We start from the raw sequence: 17,256 nt of genomic DNA, 5'->3' as shown, positions 1-17,256 counted from the left end.
GTCCTGTTGTGTTTGCCTTGTTCTAAGCACGAAGGTCGACGGTGCACAGCGTCGACATCCTCTGTCACATCTGACTGTCATGTCTGAGCAGCAGAGCTCAGAGCTGCGGGAACCTCATCCGCTGCCTCGCGCTTATCTTCTGCAGCCGCTCTTCCTGCTGTGCACATGCTGAATTCCCCGCAACAGTCACAGGCGAAGATAGAAGATTAAGCAAACATTGTCGTTGTGTTTTACAATAAACCCATTGTACTTGAAGAAATTAATATTTAAGTTGAAAAAAAAAAAGAAGTTACAAATGAAGCAATAAACATCAAAAAGGTCCATTGACATCTAAGCTGTTGTCACATTTATACAGCAGGTGTTTGATGAAGCTTGTTATAATGACCTACTCTCATCTATTAGCTTGTAAAACTCAAATTATGGCATTTTATGTTACATTCTCACTAGACCACTGTTAAGTATTACTGTTTGGACACAATAAAGTAGCTTAAGAATTAAGTCAGAGGTCATATATATGATATGCATAATAAAATTTTACTTGCCCCAATAAAATTATTTAGAAACAAAGCCTTAATACTTTTTCCAAATGTACCAAAAATGTTTAGATCATGACTTTTATCATTTAAAAAATACAACAATAAGATAGCACCGACACAGCAACTTCTTGGCCCTGCCTGCTGTGTTTGTATTTACCACTTTTCTTTATCAGTGAGCACCAGCTGGGGGCACACACACAGACTCTTGCAGACGCACAGTGACCGTACCATCCTGAAGACTCGCTGCACTGAAGGTAAATAATCAACATCACATTTAGAATCCAATAGCAGCAGTGGAAAGAGTTTGTTTACTTGTTTGTCCATACATTGGTAAAATTTCTAAAACAGAATTGAAGATTTTTACTTAAGGAGTAATAGGAATTTTCTAGTGCAGGATCATCTGTCACCATAGTGAGGTTCTACACAAATGCAGAGGAGAGCACATCCAGTACTTTTCAGTAGTTGGCAACACTTACAGCATAATTTCTATCAAATATCACTAACTACAACAACACTGGCTATGCCCTCAAATGGTTTCTGTAAACACTGTTTTTGTTGGATTGCATTTGTTCCTACTTTATAACTATATACAAATATAACTTAGAAAGCTCAGCTAATTTAACATCTGTTCCCTCCTCTCTAGTGATGAAGGGACCTCTGTTTCTGCTACTTGTCCTCGTGCTTGGAGGTCAGGAGTCTTCAGGATGCCCCAACCACTGCTCCTGCATAGGAAGTCATGTGAACTGCAGCGGCAGATCCCTCCTGTCCTCTTCACTGCCCACCAGCTTCCTGGCTGGGACCACCGAGCTCCTTCTCCACAACAACCATCTCACCACCGTCCCCAATCAGCTCCTGGATGGCTTAACCTCCCTCCACTCAGTCTCCCTTCATGGTAACCCCTGGATTTGTGACTGTGGCATTCTCTATCTGCGCGCCTGGCTACTGCGCCAGCCCGCATACCTCAGGGCGCACCAAGGCGTTAATTGCAGCCAGCCTTCCAGTCTGAGAGGGCGACTGGTGGCATATTTAACTGAGGAGGAGGTCTTGGATTCCTGCCACTACTGGTACTGTGACCTGGCTTTTACCGCACAGGTGTGTCTGTTTGTGTTTGTGATAGCGCAGGTGGCCCTGCTGGTGGCCCTTCTTGTGTTCCTGAGGAAGTTCGAGAGGCTGTCCAAGGAAGTGTGGAGAACCACAAGGGAGAGCCTCATTGCTGAGGGCGAGTCTGTTACTTTTAAGGACACAGAGATCTGAAAATGAGGCTGATATTTCAGTCTGAAATTAAACAGGAGATGTATTATTTGCACGCAGTAGCAGAAATTGTATTTTTGTTTTATATTGGACCAAAATTCAAAAGCTTTTGCCTGAAGATGTGTCAAATGAATGCCAGGACCTGGTAAAAATTAATTTAGAAGCACAATAAATGACGATGCCCTTAATTAAGTAATAACTATATTTCACTTGTTTTTTGTTTGAGGATCACTCTAGATAATTATAAATGTATATGACTTTGTTAGTATTAGTATCAATGTTCACCTTTCCTTTCTCAACCTTTCAGTTTGAACGTTTAACTGATCTGTGTATCGAAATTGTTGTTGTTGTTTTTTAGCATGCCACCAATCACATTCGTTTAATAATGTTACCTTGTTAAAAAATGTACCTACATTTTTAAACACTCACTAATTAAAAAGCTGGAATTTAAATAAATATTTAAAAAAAGAAAAAAAAGAAAAAGAAAAGTGGTCTATTTCTTTCAGTTTCGCTCAAAGTTTGTCTGTCGCGGAACCTTTCAGAGGAGACGATGTTCATTTGCGGACCATTTTAACTGCCGCACTCTGTTTACACGTGAGGTTGGGTTGTGCAGGGAATATTTTCAGTCGTCATGCGTTGACATTATGTGAAGAATTAATAGAATGCTATAAATATATACATTTTATATTTTATAAAATTAGTTTTGCCGTCATGAAGAAAACACAAACGACAAGTTAGATTCGCTCATTATTTGTCGCCAAAGTGAGTATTTATCTTGGCTAGTAGGCAAAGATATTGGTTTTGTCGCCGTGTGAGACGTTTCATTACTTAATTATTGAGTTTATGTACATAGCTTGTCAAAAATCAATATCCAAAATCCCAGTTTGAAATGGGTAAAGTAAGGAGAAAGCACAACTGGAAGGGAAGACAACAAAGCGACCCTCAAGAATCGTCCGTTAAGGAGAAGACGGATGTTGTGGTGGAGATCCGAGGTAGGAATGACATTTGAAAATTTGGCATCACTCTTATTTGTGGCTGTTCCGTTTTGGTTTATAACCCGCGGGCCTTCTGAAGATGACGGCAGGTTGAAAGGTGTTGACGAGAGCAACGCGTTGGTTCTGCCGTCCAGCAAAGCAAAGACAAAGAAAGACTCGGTGAAACCCGTGTCCACCAAAAAGCCCCTCACCAAGAAGCAAAGGAAAGAGCTGCAAAAAGTCCTGGAGCGCAAGGAAAAGAAAGCTCAGGTGCGTTCAGGGGCCGGCGATGTTTCAGCTCAAGCGGGCTGATGTAATTACAGTTATCTCTGGTAGTATTGGAGAAATACCCCTTTAATACGTTTGACAGCAGACATAAGTTTGCAATGCAACTTTTTTTTTGTCTTCTGACCTTGTCAGAGGAGCCAAGAAAGAATAGCAGAGAGTATTCAAGCAAAGCAAGTTGCATAGGGTGCTTTGTGGAACTTTGAAGAACCCTGCAGATACAGAACATGCAGCCTCCTCACAGAAATGCCTTAACTCTGAATTAAACCCGCTAACTTCTTGCAGTTCCCTGATCTACAGTGCAAACATTGTTTCAGAGATGTTTTAAAACATTGTGAGATAAATGACTCTAATTGGGTGATGTCGACACTGCAAAGATTTTTTGATGTCAGAAAACGTGACTGCAACCTGGCCATCTTCTCTGTGTCTCCCTACCAGAGAGCAGATATCCTGGCCAAACTGGCTGAGGTGCAGCTGTCAGAGTCTGAATTAAAGCTGCTGTACACCACATCCAAACTGGGAACAGGAGACAAACTTTACCAGAATAAGCAGTAAGTCAAGTGAAATACAAACCGATAAACATGCCATGTAGGACAGGAAGGAGTTGGAATAAATTGAAATTTCCCTTTCAGGTCTATAAATGAAGTGAAGGATGGCGAGTCGGAGGCCAAGATCAGCAGTGTCAGTGGAGCAAACAGAAAAAGAAAATGGAAAGAGGAGCAGGATGAAGAAGAAGAGGAGAAAAAGGCAGAGGAAAGTAGCGACGCGTCCTCTGATGACGATGGGGATGATGAGCAGGAGGATGAAGAGGAGGCGAACCAGCTTACGAAGCCTGTCGGCTCAAGTCAGGAGGACAAACCAGAAGTGATGAAAGAAGAAGAGAAGACAGAAAACGGCGAGAAGAACGAGGAGAAGAAAACAGATCAGGGTAAAATCCAGACCAGCCAAAACCGGAAGCCGTCACAGCCGGTTGTCTTTGTCCCTGTCGACCGATTACCAGAAATCCAGGTGTGTGTTCATGTAAAGGTAGAAAAACACAACGAAACAAAGGATACAACTCTGTACCCTGGCATTTCTAAAAGCTGCTTTGCACTTTGGTATCATTTGATCTGTGGATGTAGGCGGCTCGGCTGAAGCTGCCTGTGCTGGCAGAGGAGCAGGTCATCATGGAGGCAGTTCGAGAAAATCCCTACGTGGTCATCTGTGGAGAGACCGGAAGTGGAAAAACAACCCAAGTGCCTCAGTTTCTGTATGAAGCTGGCTATGCCAGGTAGGATGTGATAATCCGGTCAAATAAATTTAGACAAATATGTGACACACAGTAGATGTTGAGTCACCTTTAAGTTTGATTCATTCTCACTTGTGTTCCTCTTTATTCTGTGTTTCCAGCGGCAGTGGAATCATCGGCATCACTGAGCCGAGGAGAGTGGCAGCTGTGAGCATGTCCCATCGAGTGGCCAAAGAGATGAACCTGCCCCCACAGTAAGACATTACGACAGCACCCCGGGGCATTCAAAACATGAAAAGAGCTTTTGAATTTGTGTTTTGGAAGCCTGTGAATGGAAATTTGACAGTTTGAAAGTGAAGTGTTTTTGCACGACTGTGTTTAGGGTTGTTTCGTACCAGATTCGATATGAAGGGAATGTGACCAGTGACACCAAGATCAAGTTCATGACAGATGGTGTTCTACTGAAGGAGATTCAGCAGGTAACATTTTTACTGTCTGGAAAATCCATGAAACAAAAATAAGAATTCAGTGGTCCTATGTATACTGTAAGCCTTTTATATATACATAGATAATATATGGCTTGAAGGAAGTGAATTCACCAACACTTGGCGTGACTATGAAAATGTTGGTTGCATTGAGGCTTAGATTTTCTTGGTGCTTTTTCAGCTTTTCAAAGTTTCTTTCTTTTTTTTTTTCAGGACTTCCTGCTCCAGAGATACAGCGCGATCATCATTGACGAGGCTCATGAAAGGAGCGTCTACACAGACATCCTCATCGGGCTGCTGTCTCGGATCGTCCCGCTCAGAAACAAGGTAAAAAGGAATGCACGTTATATTTCACCGTCTTGTTCATTGTGAATTTGTCCGCAGTTCAACATTGCCGTGTCTGTACAGAAAGGAATGCCGATGAAGCTGCTGGTCATGTCGGCCACTCTGCGAGTGGAGGACTTCACAGAGAACCAGAAGCTGTTCCGCGTGCCCCCGCCGGTTGTCAAGGTGGACTCTCGCCAGTTCCCGGTCACCATACATTTCAACAAACGCACCCCTCTGGAGGATTACACCGGGGAAGTTTTCCTCAAAACCTGCAAAATCCATCGAATGCTGCCTCCAGGTGAACAAGAGCGCAACACATTCCTTTTTTCCCATTTGAGTAAAACGTTAAAAAAGGTTCAATTTGAATAACATTTACGAGGTAATCACAGTGATGTCACCGTCACTCAGGTGGCATCCTGGTGTTCCTGACCGGCCAGGCCGAGGTGCACAGTGTGTGCAGAAGACTGCGAAAGGCGTTTCCCTTCCGGAGGGGCAACACAACCACTGGTAACATACAGCTGATCTCCGCACTAGCTGCGTTTCCATCACCCCTGGAACTGTGAAAACATGAACAAAAGCAAGCGAGCAAAAGCAAACCTAATTCTCGTAAATCTCGCGGGATTTGACGAGAATTACATCTTATGCGCTTCACACCATTCAGTGGAAACACCTGCAATTGAAAATTGTCAAAATTTTAGAAAGATAACTTTTATTATGCAAAAAAACTGTCATGGAAACGCAGCTAGTGTCTCATCCCTGAGATCCTCCTTGGATGCTGATATGTTTTTGTGCGTAGCAGGGGAAGATGAGGACACACCAGAGGCCATGAGGAAGTTCAAGAAGGCCAAACAGAAGAAGACTGTTGTAAGTTGTTTTTAATCTTTCCTTAGCTTTCACACCTTTAAAAAAATGTTGCAGTATCAAAAAGATCTTTTGCACAGACTTTGAGTATTTTCCTCTGCCTCCAGTCTCTTCCCAGGATTGACCTGGATAACTACTCTGCTCTCCCAGTGGATGAAGGAGATGAAGACAGAGAGGCTGGGATTGGAGATGAGGAAGATGAGGGGGGGGACTCCGACCTGGAAATTGGAGATGATCCCACTGGTGGAGGCAAGCCAGGAACATTTCTTTTAAGCTTGGTGAATTAACTTGGCATGAGTGGCCTGATTACAATTCTGTTTTGTTTTGTTTTTGACTCTGCAGAGGAGAAGGCCGACCCATCCATCCCCCTTTATGTTCTCCCTCTGTACTCTTTGTTGGCACCAGAGAAGCAGGCCAAGGTGAGATCAGTCATTTAAGTTTGCACCCAACACAGAAAATAGCAAGCCAGCAGGTCAACCGAGCGGTCCAGCTTGAAGTAGGCTGATAAATTGCGTGTGTTTGTGGCTCTTGTGCAGGTCTTCAGGCCTCCTCCACCAGGGACCCGTCTGTGCGTGGTGGCCACCAACGTGGCGGAGACGTCACTGACAATCCCCGGGATCAAGTACGTGGTCGACTGCGGAAGGGTGAAGAAACGCTTCTACGACCGCGTGACCGGCGTCTCCTCCTTCAAGGTCATGTGGATATCTCAGGCCTCGGCCAATCAGAGGGCAGGTCGAGCCGGCAGGACGGAGCCGGGCCACTGCTACAGGTCACGACTTCAAACCTTTATTACTGAAATAACTTTCCGCAAAAATATCCCATCGTCTGACATCGGTCTCTTTTGGACACAGGCTGTACTCCTCGGCGGTGTTTGGAGACTTCAGCTTGTTCTCAGAGGCAGAGATTACCCGCAGGCCCGTGGAAGACCTGGTTTTACAAATGAAGGATCTCAATATAGATAAGGTCAGTAAGACCAACTGTATTCCAGGGTGCATTAGAGCAGTGTTTTTCAATCTTTTATGAACCACTGCACATTTTTTTAAAAATGTTTAAGCATAATAATGACCATATAGTCTCTTAACCTATTAATGCTCACTCAGTGTGAAACCTGGGCCTGTTCAGATGCACAAAGCTGATATTTTGGGAGGAAAATAGGCTTAAATTCCTTTTGAAAGCACACTCACTTGACAATTGAATTTTTTTTTTTGGGACCAATTAAGTGAAATTGGATAATTTTTCATGGCACACCTGACATTATCTCACGACACACTAGTGTGCTGCGGCACAGTGGTTGAGAAACACTGCATTAGAGCAACAGTATTCCTCTTTCTTAAGGATTTTCACTGAGAAATGGGTCTGGCCATTTTGTTTCTTGCAGGTGGTCAATTTCCCCTTCCCCACATCTCCCGCTACCGAGGCACTGGCCGCTGCAGAGGAGTTGTTGATCTCACTGGGAGCTCTGCAGGAGCCGCCACGCACAGGAAGGTAATTATTTCTAAACACTTTGGGAATTGTTTGCTTACATCCACCGGGGTGGTTGTGGTGGGCTTCCTTGTTTTTTATTGTTTTGGGTTTTTTTTTCTCTTTCTTAGGGTGAAACAGATGGCGCGCGCACGACTGAGCTGTCCCATCACCCCCCTGGGCAAAGCCATGGCTTCATTTCCTGTGTCGCCACGTTATGCTAAAATGTTAGCTCTTGGTAAACAGCAGGATTGCCTGCCATACGTCATTGCAGTGGTGGCAGCCATGACAGTTCGGGAGCTCTTTGAAAACCTCGACAGGTAGGGACAAGTTTGGTCTGGTTTTCCTGGTGCCATCAAACAGAAAAGAAGTTCAACCTGGACCTTCACAAAGTGGTTTGTTTCCCCTCCAGACCTGCAGGAAGTGAAGAAGAGAACACCAGACTCACCCAGCGTCGAGCTCGGCTGACACAAATGAGGAGGTTGTGGGCGGGGCAAGGCCCGTCACTTCTCCTTGGAGACCTCATGGTCATGCTGGGTGAGCCTACTTCTTGTTTGGGTTACACTCATGGATTATAAGAACAGGATACCGCAATCTAAAAACGCCTTTAAAACGACTGACGGGACGACTGTGACCTGAAATGCGATTCATAGCAAATCTTTATATTCTAGCTTTTTCAGTTATGGTCTTTTAGTTGTTGTAAAAAAAAATGTTAAAGGCTAGAAAATCACCAGAAAACAGTTTATTCCCAGCATGATGTCACAACGCCGTACGTGCTGTTGTGTCTCAGCTGGTTCCGATTGGCTGCATCCTGACGTGTCTGTAAGTGACGTTCACCAGGATCATTCTGATTGGCCAAATAGATCATGTGAGTTTCAGAGGCATGATGGGAACACTTTACACTTTAGTGAAGACTGTAGTTGCAACACACTTTGCACAAAGAGTGGGTGCATTAATATGGAGCAGCAACAGTGTTTTCGTAAAATAAAAGTGCTAGACCGACGAATTCTTGGTTCTAAATTTCCCTTTTGCATGTTTTGCATTCAGTATTTCTCCTCTACGTACTCGACTGCAGGTGCTGTGGGCGCTTGTGAATTTGCCGGTTGCACCCCAAAGTTTTGTGAGGACAACGGCCTGAGGTACAAAGCCATGGTGGAGATCCGAAGGCTCAGAGGACAACTCACCAACGCAGGTACACAAGCACTCAGGCTCTATATCATGGTGCAGAATTTTTAAATAGCTAAAAAAACAACAAAAAAAAACAAGCTCATCTATGTTCTCCAACTTCAGTGAACACAGTGTGTCCGGAGGTGGGAGCGTTTGTGAACCCGAAGATGGCTCCACCAACTGAGCACCAGGTTGTTTGCCTGCGGCAGATTGTGCTGGCCGGGCTGGGGGATCATCTTGCCAGGCGCGCACAGGCAGAAGACATCTTGGACCAGAAATGGAAGAATGCATACAAGGTGCTTTCTCGTTCAGGACGGCAACCAGGATTAGGAGACTCCCTGTCCTCACGCCTCCTCAGCTCCATCTCCTTCTGTTCTTCTCTCACAGACTCCTCTCATGGATGAGCCAGTGTTCATCCATCCCACCTCTGCACTCTTCAAGAAACTTCCTGAGTTTGTCGTCTACCAGGAGGTCATGGAGACCACCAAGATGTACATGAAAGGTGAGTGCCACATTTAGCATGTGGACATCGCAGTGACTTCAAAGAGCCGTCAGGGTGGAGTCAAGTTTTTCCTGAAACAGTTTGTACACAGTTGGCTTGGTGCCTGTCATATTTGTGTTGTGGCAGAGAAGTTTTCACTAAACAATCAAAGTCTGGTTTGCAAATTTGCAGGCAAAAGTTGAATTTTATCTCCCTGCTAAATCTAATACTTTGTTTGACCTTCCATACTGCATGTTTGGTCTCTGAGGGTGGAGCAAGCGCCTGCTGTTGTAATTTGCAGGTGGACGGCTCCATCAGCTGACTCATCTCCTTCTATCTCTCCTGCAGGTGTGTCTGCAGTCGAAACAGAGTGGATCCCCGAGCTTCTTACTCAATACTGCCACTTTGACCCCCCTCTGGAGACGCCGGCACCGTGGCTCTGTTCATCCTCTGGCACCATCAGATGCCACCGATCCAGCACCTTTTGTAAGCTTTCCGGTAGTGAGCAGCGTTTGATTAAAAACTTCTCGCCTCTGCCTGTACTTATGTAACGTCTCATTGTCCTGCAGTCCGTGTGGGTTGGCAGCTTCCAGCGGTAGAGATGGAGCATCCAGAAGGCCTGGAGCGCTACAAACTGTTTGCTCAGTTTCTCCTTGAAGGACAGGTAATACTTTTGCTAAAACGTTGCTTTCCTCGTGTACGTATGTCTCTGTTTAGTCTTGTCGTTTGTTTCCTCAACACTTCCGGACTTCAGAGTAAATCAGACATTAGCTTCTCTAATTCATTTTTATAAAAATATATTTGCTTTTTTTATTCCTGCATCTGGCAAAACATCAGAGAAATGTTTGGGTTGAAGTTGTTTCTGTGTTTGTTTCCAGGTTTGTCTTCAGCTAAAGAAAAACGCTCGCCACCTTCTCTCCAGTCCCTCCATTATGCTGAAAACATGGGCAAAGTATGTACACACATTTATGTTCTCTACTAGTCTCAAAAAATGCCTTTTAGTGAATTGTTTCAAGAAGAACCTCTTACATGTGTGTTATGTTGTGTTTGTGCTGCTGTAGACTTCAGCCAAGGACCGAAGTTCTACTGGGAGCGTTGGTGTCAAAACAAGTTGACTGCAAAAATGCCCTTCTCTCTGTCTGGAAAACTCAAGAGAAATGTGAGGATGCAATGCTTTCAGCATGATTTTTGTCTGATTTTATTTGCCTTCCAGCTGTTTAATTATTTTTTTCCTCCTCCTAGTTTTGTTGTCTGCATACTGCCAGTGGTTACCTGAATCCATGCACCAGGAAGTGGCCAAAAGCTGGCCTCCAGTTTGACTTACAGCTTTGGAAGAGGCAAACAGTATTTTGTACTAGCACAGAGAACTGAACCCTCCGACTGTGTTGACCATCATCAGAAGCCTGTTTTAGATAAACTGATAAATTGCCTTTTCTCGGTTTTATATTTGACTTTCTGTATGTATGACTTGTACAGTTATTTTCCAGCCAAAAATATTTTAGCAAGGCCTTGGTGAGACTTTTTATCAGGTGAAAATGTGTTATTTTGGTCTTCATAAGACTTAGTAAAACTGTGTTTCACTAAATGTAGTTGTGTGCTTTTATTTCTGCCGTATTAAAGGTCCTTGATTATATGTATAATATAATATTGAATATTTTAGGAAAGATAAACAACAACATTTAAACAACATTTTAGCAGTGTCTATCCATGACATGACATAGCAATAGGTTCCTGTTCTTTGCATAAAACAAATAGTCTCCATATGACCTTGAGATAGTTTGTTCCTTAAATTTCATGTAAAAGTAAGTTGATTCCTGTGGTCCACTATCTCAACCTGTTCTGAAACCACTCTGTGAGTCTCTAGTGAGTAATTTACTCCAAGGCATCTTTATTCAACCCGGTACTACCTGTCTCTTTAATCTTACATGGAAGTCTTCTATCTCACGCATATCTAAAGTAAATGCAGGAGACTCTGTTACAGCGCTGTTTGCGCTCCCTCCTTTGAAGTCAGTGTTTCTGATAAGGAGGAGGTGGAGGCAAATGTGCAAGCGCTTTAATTCCTGTAATTCGGTGAGTAGCCTGGATCTTGACTTGTGCTACACAGATGTCTGAAAAATCGTATATTTGTTAAAGGGCTAAGCCGATTGAGTTGCATTTTTCATTACTGAATTTCTCTTCAACTCAATTCCATCTAAAATTACCCCATCGTGATTTTGAATGTCATTATCTCTTTGAAAAAATAGTATTATTGCCAGATAAGTCATTCACATGAGAATTCATTTTTGGTTTAGCCACTCCTCTTCTTTAAAGCTGCAATGGGGAAAAATCTGAAGTGACCATTTATGCTTTGTGGACATATTTATACTTCCATACACCAGGGTATTGTAGTCAGTACAATTTAATTGAGTTGAACCGATATTTCCCTTCCAAGCAACTAGTAACACATTCGGGGCACTTTATTTGAGCAATGCAATATCCCAAATAATTAAATAAAAAGAATGTTTATCTGACTTCCGCCGCTTCGTCATTTCCTAGGCTTACACTTCCGGAAGAAACGGAAGTCAACAGTGAACACTCGAGGCTTACACAAATTATCGAAGAATTAAAGTTAAAACATAAACTAGTGTTTTGTTCGAGCGGGTTGACGGCAAAAGCGCTTAACTCTGAACATGGTGAGTCGTATTTTGGATTTCTTTCCCGCTGACGATGCATTCACTGCCCTTCAACGCGCCTCGTAGCGAAAGATTTGAGCTAAAAGCGGCTAACAACAAAACGACATCAACAGAAAGATGCCCTGTCATGGTTGAACACGGGTGTTAGGATTCAGAATTGAACGCAAATGTGTGAAATGTGACATTTTTTTTTCCATTGCTGTGATTCTCTTTATCCCCCAGTTTTCCTTTCACGTATTCGACCACCCGATGTCGCGAGGGTTTCAGAACCGTTTCTCCACTCAGTACCGATGCTACTCGGTGTCGATGTTGGCAGGTCCCAACGACCGCTCGGACGTGGAGAAGGGGGGCAAAAGTAGGCACCATTACTGTATCCACTGGTAGCCTCTGTCTGTTCTACACAGACGGAAATGTCTGGTTATATTGCCACTTTTGTTTGTCTAAATACATGACTTTACAGACTGGAATTGCTTGTTAGTGTGTCACTGTTTGGGACTGTCATTTGGATTAGAGCTTGTTGTCTGCCATAGTCTCATAAAGCAACGAACGGCTGAAAAAGTGAATTTAAAAAAAAAAGAAATCTCTCTTCAGTCGGGTTTAGTGAATATATAACCAGATGTCCACGTTCCTTTGCAGTAATAATGCCTCCTTCAGCTCTTGATCATCTCAGTAAGTATAGACCTTCATACCAAATTGCTCTTGAAGTTCTTGGTGAAAATTCAGATCATCAGTTTGCTCTTTGTCTCTACCCCCTGCAGGCAGGCTCAACATCACCTATCCAATGCTTTTTAAACTGACCAACAAGAACTCAGACAGAATGACACACTGTGGTGTTCTTGAGTTTGTGGCGGATGAGGGAATCTGCTACCTTCCACACTGGGTGGGGGATTCAACTTGAACTGTGCTAACCTTTTTTATATATATATTTAATTAAATAAAGACAGACATCATCTGCATTTAGGTTGTATCGAAGTAATTGTGTATTCATGTGTGTTGCCTTTGTGTGTGAACACTGATTAGCATTGTGTTATTACAGATGATGCAGAATCTTCTGCTGGAGGAGGGTGGTCTTGTCCAAGTTGAGAGTGTTAACCTCATGGTGGCCACTTACTCAAAGTTTCAGCCACAGAGCCCGGACTTCCTGGACATCACAAACCCCAAAGCCGTGTACAGCATATTTAAAGACATATTTTATTGATCCTTTTCCTATTGTTTATCATCCTGAACTAAAATGAGTTTTTCTGTCACAGACTGGAGAATGCGTTGAGAAACTTTGCCTGCTTGACAACTGGTGATGTCATAGCTATCAACTACAACGAAAAGGTGAACTACTTAATTAAATTGGAGTAATCAGTGAATGTTTGCTTGTCTTTTTTTTTTTTATGAATCAAATGGAGTCTTTGTTTCAGATATATGAGCTGCGAGTTATGGAGACCAAGCCAGACAAAGCAGTATCCATCATTGAGTGTGACATGAACGTAAGAGCCAACTGCTGTATTACTAAGACGACGGGATGCAATTCTGTTGTGTTCTGCATTTAAAACATGTTTGTTTTCTCAGGTGGATTTTGATGCGCCTTTGGGTTATAAGGAGCCTGAAAGACGACCTCAGCACCAGGAAGAGCCAGTGGTAAATCAAGTTTTCAGAGTTAAACAAATTACATTTTAGCCTGAAAAGTTCAATAAAATCAGTTTCATTGCAGGAGGACGAAGGGGATCCCAGCAGTTATGCTGACATGGACATGAGGTTCAGAGTGGGTGCATTTTATTTTTTTCATTATTTTTTGCACTTTTGGGCCTGGATAGCATTTGAACAATGTACCTATTTATTGTTGCTTATTGTTCTTTATTATATTTCAGGCTTTTACTGGTTCTGGCAACCGTTTGGATGGTAAAACAAAGGGCATTGAGCCCAGCCCCGCCCCCCTTGATCCCAATGACATCCGAAGGTGAAGATGTTTTTGCATCATGTGACGTTTAGGGCACTCTTCTATGATGCAGTTCTTGAAAATAACTGCCTTCTCTTATTTTTGATCATACAGAGGCATTCCCAACTTTGACTTCAAAATCGGAAGAATCACCTTCATCAGGAACTCCCGGCCTCAGCCCAGAAAACTGGTAGACGATGTAAGGAAATGAGTGCAATTTGAATGGTTTTGTGTCGTATTTACTTATAGTTATTTGAATATATCTTACATAGTCCACTTTATAATATTTCCAATGTCTTTTTCTTATAGGATGACGCCTTAAATAAATTCATTGCATTCTCCGGACAAGGACAGTCACTACGCAAGAAGGGTAGAAAGCCTTGAAGCATGAGCATTTGGAGTCGTTTGCTACTAGTCACAGGCTGACTATTTAAATATATTCACGTTATTAGTGGCAAGTAAAACACTGCTCCTCAGATGCATCGTTTTTCCTCGCTCTCTTCTGAAGAGAGGGAGGGTTTTGCTGTGTGGGTTTGGGAGAACTACAAAAGTTCACTATCTCTCAACAGAAGTCTATAAAAATCTGGTCGTCCCAAGTTCTGGGCGATTTGTTCCAAACAGAAAACAACATCATACAAAAGTACATTTTTACAATTCACTTTAAGTCTCGTTAGGGATCCGATTTTTCAGACGGGACAAGTCATATTTCACAATATGTCCTGAATTATGCAGAATTTAATTTAATGTTTTTCTTTTGAATCTTGAATCTTTTGAATTTCTTTTGAAACTAGGAATAATTTGTTCTTTTTTTCCCCCCCAATATCCTGGTTTATTTATAAATGAATAAAGGTTTGTTTTTAATGGTGCTACATATGTCATGGCATTCATTTCCTCCTGTCCAAACAAGGGAAACATATTGAATATCAAGTTATATGTGTTATTAGTTTGTCTAAAAGCTCTTGCCAAGCTAAATAACAAGTTTGTTTCCAACTGATGAGATCAAATGTGTTTTCTTATTTGGCCGTCAGAAACCGTGAACCTCTTTTGGAACATGTATCAACACTCTCCTTATGTTGGACGGGTGCCGTCTCTGCATGCGTGTCTTCAGGTTTTTCCTCAGTAGTTGCATGTTACAGAGACAACATGTCATTTTGTTGTTTTGCAAGGTCAATATTTTGCTGTAGCTTTTTGTTGCTGCTGGAACTGTAAACACAAAGGCTGTCCTCTCAGGCGCGGTTTACCGGAGATGCCGCCCCTGAAGTTGCAGAAGTCTGGATTATCTGAGCTGCCCCCACATGTGGGTTTACTGCAGCAGCCATCCTAGCCGTCTCTGCAGTCCTGGCTGGTTCTGTCGCCGTTGACATTGCCAGTACAGTCGTCGGCTTCGTCGCTGCTGATGATGATGATTGGCCCAGAGTTGTTGTCACTGCTGCTGACGCAAGTGGAGATGCCGTCGCAGCTGTGGCTATTGTTGCCTGAGCACTTGCTACAGCAGCGTCAGAGGCGGTCAGTGCATCACTCCCCCCGGAGGCTGGAACGCTGGTGGATGATGGCATAGCCACTGACTGACCCGCTATCAGCACAGCGGATGATTGTGGATCGCAGCATTTTTGAAAATGATTATGAAACAGCTCCTTTCTCACAACGATCGGGGGCAAAAGCCACGGTGATAATGGCTGCTGGCCACACAACCAATGTGGCATTTGGAGACTAATATGGTTTCTAAATCCATTTAATTAAAATTGGTCATGTCTAAGCTAAGCGAAACGTATATACAAAACAATCAGTTCCCTCATACATTTAGTACAAACATAACAAGATATACTTTGATCTTCTGATTATGTTGACAGGCATGCATAATCAATCATAAGTCATTCATAAACCGTTCCCATTACAAATGTAATGGCATACTAAATAAATGTTTGTTGTTTTTAAAAAAAAATACATATATATATATATATATATATATGTATATATATATATATATGTATATATATATGTATATATATATGTATATATATATATATATATATATATATATATATATATGTATATATGTATATATATATATGTATATATGTATATATATATATATATATATATATATATATATATATATGTATATATATATATATATTTATATATATATATATATACAAGAGACCTCTATTTCTATTTTGAATACACTTCGTCATGACAGTATATATATATATATATATATATATATATATATATATATATACTGTCATGACGACATGATGATATATATATATATATATATATATATATATATATATATATATATACTGTCATGACGAAGTGTATTCAAAATAGAAATAGAGGTCTCTTGTATATATATATATATATACATATATATATATATATACATATATATATATATATATATATATATATATATATACATATATATATATATATATACATATATATACATATATATATATATATATACATATATATATATATATACATATATATATATATATATATATATATATATATGTATATATATATATATATATATATATATATATATATACAAGAGACCTCTATTTCTATTTTGAATACACTTCGTCATGACAGTATATATATATATATATATATATATATATATATATATATATACTGTCATGACGAAGTGTATTCAAAATAGAAATAGAGGTCTCTTGTATATATATATATATATATATATATATATATATATATATATATATATACTGTCATGACGAAGTGTATTCAAAATAGAAATAGAGGTCTCTTGTATATATATATATATATATATATATATATATATATATATATATATATATATATATATATATACTGTCATGACGAAGTGTATTCAAAATAGAAATAGAGGTCTCTTGCACATTTTACAAGAGATCTGTCGTGATACAAAAAGGATACTTCAAAGTGTCAGAGTTCAGCTTTTTTTTTTTTTTTTTTTTTTAGCTGTGGGGGCGTACCATCTCTCAAAGTTGTGCTGTGTTGGGCCTAGAAGAGAAAACAATACGACACAATACACACACACTTACTCTAAAAGTCAGCATACATTATGTGAAACAGTCCATTATGGTGTACAAATACAACCTTAAAGCTATATGGTCATAACAACTTACTGGACTGTCCAAGTCGTTTTCTTACCTGTGCTGAGGGGGCTGCCATCTTGCCTCGACAACAATCGTCAACAAACGAAAACGACGCTGCAGGCCAGTGTAAAGGAAGTGTCGTCACAGTGTGGGCGTGATCTTAGCGCTCGGGACCAGCCCACAAACCATATTTTGATGTCAAGCCTCCATCCCACTTCCTTCCTTCCCCGTAGCACTCTCTCGGTTGTATTGGACCTTGTCGGAGGAGGTTAGCACAGCCAGTCATGGACGGCTCCACAGAAAGAATTTGGAGGGTAATAAATTAAGCTCTGTGTTAATTCTGTTGTAATATTTGTGTGCCAGATATCACTTCGCCTGGGCTATTTTCTTGCGTATTATTATGATTGAAGGCTGATTAATTCGAGCCACATAATCGGGATTGCTAGCTAGCACTGCTAAATTTGCGTTGTCTTTTTAAACGTTAACTCCAG

The 17,256-nt window shown here is 41.3% G+C and overlaps 3 protein-coding genes across 4 annotated transcripts; all 3 read left to right on the top strand.

Moving 5' to 3' along the window:
- Positions 1-684: 684 nt before the first annotated feature.
- Positions 685-1,986, top strand: gp1bb (glycoprotein Ib platelet subunit beta). The gene is made up of 2 exons (XM_076033310.1): positions 685-790; positions 1,180-1,986. Exon 2 carries the CDS (start codon positions 1,182-1,184, stop codon positions 1,788-1,790), a length of 609 nt encoding a protein of 202 aa, XP_075889425.1. The 5' UTR covers positions 685-790; positions 1,180-1,181; the 3' UTR covers positions 1,791-1,986.
- Positions 1,987-2,130: 144 nt separating this feature from the next.
- Positions 2,131-10,641, top strand: dhx37 (DEAH (Asp-Glu-Ala-His) box polypeptide 37). Of its 2 annotated transcripts, none has more exons than XM_076033304.1 (26): positions 2,131-2,779; positions 2,862-3,031; positions 3,485-3,597; positions 3,679-4,054; positions 4,168-4,316; positions 4,436-4,528; positions 4,657-4,753; positions 4,973-5,086; positions 5,168-5,384; positions 5,495-5,593; positions 5,886-5,950; positions 6,055-6,196; positions 6,290-6,366; positions 6,484-6,716; positions 6,799-6,910; positions 7,326-7,432; positions 7,540-7,728; positions 7,821-7,945; positions 8,484-8,600; positions 8,699-8,871; positions 8,963-9,077; positions 9,405-9,542; positions 9,626-9,720; positions 9,935-10,008; positions 10,118-10,215; positions 10,299-10,641. In XM_076033304.1, exons 1-26 carry the CDS (start codon positions 2,677-2,679, stop codon positions 10,373-10,375), a joined length of 3,468 nt encoding a protein of 1,155 aa, XP_075889419.1. In that variant the 5' UTR covers positions 2,131-2,676; the 3' UTR covers positions 10,376-10,641. The 2 variants fall into 2 exon arrangements, with proteins under 2 accessions (XP_075889419.1, XP_075889418.1); XM_076033303.1 differs by having other exon boundaries at positions 5,883-5,950.
- Positions 10,642-11,575: 934 nt separating this feature from the next.
- On the top strand, positions 11,576-14,521 carry ufd1l (ubiquitin recognition factor in ER associated degradation 1). The gene is made up of 12 exons (XM_076033308.1): positions 11,576-11,728; positions 11,951-12,083; positions 12,365-12,397; positions 12,487-12,608; positions 12,765-12,895; positions 12,979-13,051; positions 13,138-13,206; positions 13,289-13,357; positions 13,431-13,481; positions 13,588-13,676; positions 13,770-13,854; positions 13,965-14,521. Exons 1-12 carry the CDS (start codon positions 11,726-11,728, stop codon positions 14,037-14,039), a joined length of 933 nt encoding a protein of 310 aa, XP_075889423.1. The 5' UTR covers positions 11,576-11,725; the 3' UTR covers positions 14,040-14,521.
- The last annotated feature ends 2,735 nt before the right edge of the window (positions 14,522-17,256 follow it).

The sequence above is a fragment of the Nelusetta ayraudi genome, unplaced genomic scaffold (assembly GCF_046127955.1).
Source record: "Nelusetta ayraudi isolate G7.1 ecotype Tasmania unplaced genomic scaffold, CSIRO-AGI_Nayr_v1 ptg000041l, whole genome shotgun sequence".
Lineage (NCBI taxonomy): Eukaryota > Metazoa > Chordata > Actinopteri > Tetraodontiformes > Monacanthidae > Nelusetta > Nelusetta ayraudi.
Note: the sequence above shows the minus strand (reverse complement) of the source record. Positions and strands in the feature narration are given on the sequence as shown.

Coding starts and splice junctions, on each gene's coding strand:
- gp1bb (XM_076033310.1), top strand. CDS start 1,182: ATGAAGGGACCTCTGTTTCTGCTACTTGTCCTCGTGCTTGGAGGTCAG.
- dhx37 (XM_076033303.1), top strand. CDS start 2,677: ATGGGTAAAGTAAGGAGAAAGCACAACTGGAAGGGAAGACAACAAAGC. Junction 7,946..8,483: donor AGACCTCATGGTCATGCTGG/GTGAGCCTACTT, acceptor ACTCGACTGCAG/GTGCTGTGGGCGCTTGTGAA. Junction 9,078..9,404: donor CACCAAGATGTACATGAAAG/GTGAGTGCCACA, acceptor TCTCTCCTGCAG/GTGTGTCTGCAGTCGAAACA.
- ufd1l (XM_076033308.1), top strand. Junction 12,609..12,764: donor TCTGCTACCTTCCACACTGG/GTGGGGGATTCA, acceptor GTGTTATTACAG/ATGATGCAGAATCTTCTGCT. Junction 13,207..13,288: donor TCATTGAGTGTGACATGAAC/GTAAGAGCCAAC, acceptor TTGTTTTCTCAG/GTGGATTTTGATGCGCCTTT.